Source organism: Nematolebias whitei, chromosome 15 (genome assembly GCF_014905685.2).
Source record: "Nematolebias whitei isolate Nwh7 chromosome 15, NemWhi1, whole genome shotgun sequence".
In the NCBI taxonomy this organism is placed as follows: Eukaryota; Metazoa; Chordata; class Actinopteri; order Cyprinodontiformes; family Rivulidae; genus Nematolebias; species Nematolebias whitei.
Genome location: NC_056512.1, coordinates 46258818 through 46264309, shown reverse-complemented (window position 1 = coordinate 46264309; position 5492 = coordinate 46258818). Strand labels below are relative to the sequence as shown.

General features: G+C 42.2%; 1 protein-coding gene across 1 annotated transcript in view; it reads left to right on the top strand.

The window, feature by feature from the left end:
* Positions 1-384, top strand: part of LOC119421251 (dynein heavy chain-like) — a 2982-nt gene extending 2598 nt beyond the window's left edge. The window contains 1 exon segment of the mRNA XM_037688628.1: positions 15-384. Within this exon segment, the coding sequence (XP_037544556.1) occupies positions 15-384 (370 nt within the window).
* The last annotated feature ends 5108 nt before the right edge of the window (positions 385-5492 follow it).

Genomic DNA, 5492 nt, shown 5'->3' with positions numbered 1-5492 from the left:
ACCATGTACTCCAGTACCAACTCCAGTATCATGTACTCCAGTACCATTTACACCAGTACCTTGTTCTCCAGTACCATGTACTATAGTACTATGTTTTCTAGTACCAAGTTCTCCAGTACCATGTACTCCAGTACCAACTCCAGTACCAAATCCAGTATCATGCTCTCCAGTACCATGTACTCCAGTACCTTGTTCTCCAGTACCATGTTCTCCAGTACCATGTTCTCCAGTACCATGTTCTCCAGTACCATGTACTCCAGTACCAACTCCAGTACCAACTCCAGTATCATGTACTCCAGTATCATGTACCCCAGTACCTTGTTCTCCAGTACCATGTACTCCAGTATCATGTACTCCAGTACCATGTTCTTCAGTACCATGTAATCCAGTACCATCTTCTTCAGTACCATGTACTCCAGTACCATGTACTCCAGTACCATGTACTCCAGTACCATGTTCTCCAGTACCATGTACTCCAGTACCATGTCCTCCAGTACAATGTACTCCAGTACCATGTACTCCAGTACCATGTTCTCCAGTACAATGTACTCCAGTACCATGTACTCCATACCATACCATACCATACCAATTTATTTATATAGCACTTAAAACAGCAACAAGGCCAACCAAAGTGCTGCACAAAAGAAAACAAACATGCACAGCAGACAGGAAAACATAAAATAGAAATACAGATACAAATAGCAGCAGAAGCTAACTAAAATGGCCAACAGAGTAGAGAACAGACAGGACCAAAACAAATCACACCGTGTTAAAGGCAAGAGAATAGAAGTGGGTCTTCAAGCGAGACTTAAAGACTGAGAGTGTGGGAGCCTGCCGGACACTCAGTGGCAACTCATTCCACAGTCGTGGACCTGCAACAGAGAAAGCCCTGTCACCTCTGAGCTTACGACGGGTTTCTGGGACTGAGAGAAGCATCTGGTCTGCTGACCTCAGAGAGCGTGGTGGGACATATGGCTGCAGAAGATCAGTGAGATAGGATGGGGCGGAACTGTTCAGTGATTTAAAAACATACATGAGAATTTTGAAATGGATCCGAAGGTGAATGGGTAGCCAGTGCAGGGAGGCCAAAACTGGCGTGATGTGCTCTCTATAGCCTGTACCAGTTAAAGATCGGGCTGCAGCATTTTGGACCAGTTGTAGACGAGCAATGGAGGACTGACTGATTCCAAACAGAAGTGAATTGCAGTACTCCAGTACTATGTACTCCAGTACCATGTACTCCAGTACCATGTACTCCAGTACCATGTACTCCCATACCATGTACTCCCGTACCATGTACTCCAGTACCATATACTCCAGTAACATGTACTCCAGTACCATGTTCTCCAGTACCATGTTCTCCAGTACCATGTACTCCAGTACCATGTTCTCCAGTAACATGTACTCCCGTACCATGTACTCCAGTACCATGTACTCCAGTATCCTCCTGCAGAGCAAACACATGCATGTCAGGTTAACTGGTAACTCTAGATGGTCTCATGATGTGGTTGAGAGTGTGAACGGTTGTTGGTCTTTCCTGTGATGGACTCACACCTGTCCACTTCTCACAATGACTGCTGGAGATAGACACCTCACAAATAAAGATGTGATTAGAGATAATTCATGAAATACTGATTTAAGTCATTTAGTGTGGAATGTACATGAACGCATAAAAATGTTAATATTTGGATGACTTGACTAAGACCTGCGTTCATATCTGCATCAGCTTAAAGATTAAATAAAGATGAGTTTTGTGTATGAAAAAGTTAATGAAAAGAAGCAATATGCATTAAAATGCCCTTTACCATAAAAAACTTCTAATTTATCATAATGACATCACTTTGAAAACTTGTCCAGTCCCACACCAACTTCACAGCTGGAGCACATGCATGTTTAAACAGTGGACCCCCTGGTTGTGAATGGTGTCATATTTGTAATAAGCAGTGATTTGCAACAGTGGGGTATTTTACTAACATTCTTTTATTAATCTTATAAATTGCTAAGTGAGCCCAATTCTTAAAAATAATGCACAGACTAATAAAGGTTCATGAATAAATTGTTGTCCTAATGAGCTGTGATCTTCATACCAAGCTAACAAGATTAGGAGATCAAAAATCTTTGTAAAGATTCCTTCAGAGGCCGACGCCATCGTCTGTCAGCTTGACAGCATCCACGTCTATAATTCTCTGCATGTTTCTGTGTGCCATACTTTTATTGTTCTATAACTTCAACAACGTCACCTGCAACAAGGCCTGAACATGCTCCTGCAGCATGCGTGAGCACACTTCACTTACCCTCGTCTCACCTTCACCGGAGCAACACTGTTCAAAAGAATGACACTTTTTGGTTCAAGTTTCTCAGAACGATCCTTTTCTGAGCTCCGTCTGTTAGAAATCACAGATCAGCTCTTGACCTTTAACCTCTTCTGCTCCATGGAAGTGGCTCTGCAGTGCAGTAAAAAGTTCTACAGGTACTCAGACAAGCGTTTCTCCAAACACTTTCCAACCTCCACTGATCGTACTCTTCTCAGCATGCCGGGGCTTTCGTTTCCCACCTGATTACATGAGCTGGGGAATCGTTTCGACAACACGGTGTGGGCGGGTGTCCTTTTGTCGGTGCACACAGCATCTGTGTGGGCTGCCTGCTGGCCTCAGCTCTCTTATGGATGGAGCGCTGGAAGACGCAGGCTCCCCGGCTGCAGTCTGACAGATGCAGACTGGTGGGCGCCGCATTGCTAACTGCCTGCAGTCAGATGCACAAACAGCGGCGGTCAGCGGAGAACTGACTCTCAGCGTGAAGCCACGGCCATATAGTGAGGCAGGTATTCTGCACAGAGGTGCCTCAGTCCACTTCTTTGGCTTCTGACCTGCGATCGGTCTGTTTACACTGTGAGTCATATGCTATGAATGAAGAAACAATACTGTGTGGGCCGAGGAATGTCTCATCAGTGCTTCTGCATGTATTATAGTCATAACTGGTAATTCTTTGTTTTGCTGATTTCCATTCCATTCTCATAAATATTGTTTTAAGGAACACATCAGTAATTAGAGAAATTATTTTATTTAGTTTATTGTGGAACAATCTCATCACTCTCTCTCTCTAAGATAAATAGGAGGCTCAATAATAGTATATTTGTTAGACTTTTACATTTTGTTGGTTTGAATGACATTATAATCTAAAATTAGAGGATATCTGATCATACTGTGTTAAATATAAAACTACATTCATGTTCACATAGTATGTTTGTCATCTTATGTAAGGTTTATGTACTGTAAGTGTGACAATAATACGTTTTTAGGATTCAAATTTGATGCCAGACAACAGTAATGGTTAGAGTTTATTGATAAGCAGCTGCTGGTGGAGGTCTGAGTCCAAAGGCAGGGCTAATCTGTAGAGACAGGAGAATTAGTGAAGTGGTCTTCATTGTGACTGATCAGATGAATACAAAGACAGTCACTAACCTTCACTGATAGGTGGGGGAGGGGCTCCTCGAGGGAACTGGAGGTGATGATGTCACAGACAGTGGGGACTGAGCGGCTGTGAAGCAGAGCTGAGCAGAGCTTTGCTTTAAGGGGAATCCAAGCATGAGGTCCGAGGAAACAAACGAGGGTCATACACAAGAAGTCAGCGGTCCAGGTCCAAGTCCAAATCCAAATTGTAATCCGTGGAGCATAGTCGTTGTAGCAGAAGAGCGAGTCGATACCGTGGTCAAAGAGATCAATCCAGAACAAGCACGGAGCAGGAAAGGCGGGGAATCCAGACAGCAGGCATGAGGTCAAGACCAGGCAGAAAAACAAGACTATGACGAGAGCGCTGGACATTTACTAACCGGAAGGAGTTCAATAATCTGGCAGAGGTTGAGTGAGGACTTGGACCTTAAGTAGGGCAGGTGACAGGTGAACACATGAATGCTGATTGCGGTGAGTGAACAGAGTGGGCGTGGTAGGATGGCAGGAGCAGAGAAACAGGGCAAAAGGCTTGGAACATGACAAAGAGGGGCAGAAACGTGACAAAGTATTCACCATTATCACAAGTGTAAAATAAAAAATGTAAGTAAACACACGTTATTATGTCCTTGTAAAAATAGGATATCTTGAACAGGTAGAAAAAATATCACGCGTGACTCTTGGACACCACGCAGCAGTTCAGGCAATTGTGAGGCTGCCTGTCGTGCATGAAGGGATGTATCGTGCTTCTAGCGCTCAGACTCATACGCTTGGTGAGCTAAGCCATCAGCTGGATGCGATCTCTGAGAATCTCAGGACACTTGCGATCCTGGAACTCACTGGCATGAAGGAACTGACCTTGGAGAAGTCTATAAGCAGTGCATGAGGGAGTGACCACAACATCTGTCTGTTTTAGATTGCCACTGAGAGGTACCAGCAGAACTTTGAAAGCAGATTAAATAAATCAGAGTTGGCCTGTCCCTAAACAATCTGGCTTCCTCGCTGGGCGTTGAATAGGCCAACTTATCTCAATTTTCTCCTGGAGGTTATCGGAACTAGAAACTCTGCTTTGCTCCCACCCTCACCTTCCTTCCCGAGGACTTCTGTGGAACTGTATCAGAGCCGGCTGATAGACACTGTACCATCTCTTATCAGGACTATGGAACTTTCTGGCCGTGTTTATGGACAACTCACCATCTTTGTCGGCCTCCTTCTGATAAATGTATCATGATGTCATTGTGTGCTGTTTATGTGCAAAGTCTCTTTTTTCAACTCTCACACTGTGCCCTGGCCAGGACATCGTGCGAGATGGGATTTTTTTTAACCTTCACTCCCCTCGTGGTTTCTCTTCTCCATACTTGGTCTGTCTAAAACAGGTCTCGTTTATTAATGAGGCTCCGAGGCTCAATGGGATTAATCTGTATAAATAAAGGTTGAATGAAAAAGATAACATGTTGATTATAACTCATAATGTGAAAGTTATGCCTATAACACTGTGTCTGTACACTCACAAACTGTATATATTTATCCCTATAGCATATTCAAAGCAACTTACTGTATATTGTACTATATATATCTACCAATTTATTTTTCTTGCTAAGCACTTCTGGATAGATGCAAATTGCAATTCGTTGCTTTGTACCTGTGGCATGTGCAATGACAATAAAGTTGAATTCTATTCTATTCTATTCTATAAGTAGACTCTGTTCAGGTTTATACTGTTTCATAAAGAAACCTTGAACACAAGCCTTCTATTTTGTATTTTTACTTTTAAAAATCTTATTATTTTAATCACTAATTGTTATACTTATGATGGCTTTATAACATCAAAAACTTTTGAATTCATGACAAAATACATAATAATGAAATTGCACAAAACATGACTCTCAGACAGTAACTATATATGTTTATTGATTATTTCTAGGAAATGACAAAATGTGGAAATCAAATAGACAACATTTCAGCGTTTCCATCTTTAAATCTGACTTCTTAAAGTTTTTTAAGGTTTTTTTTTTTTTATATGGAGATAAAAAATCTAATTCAAAG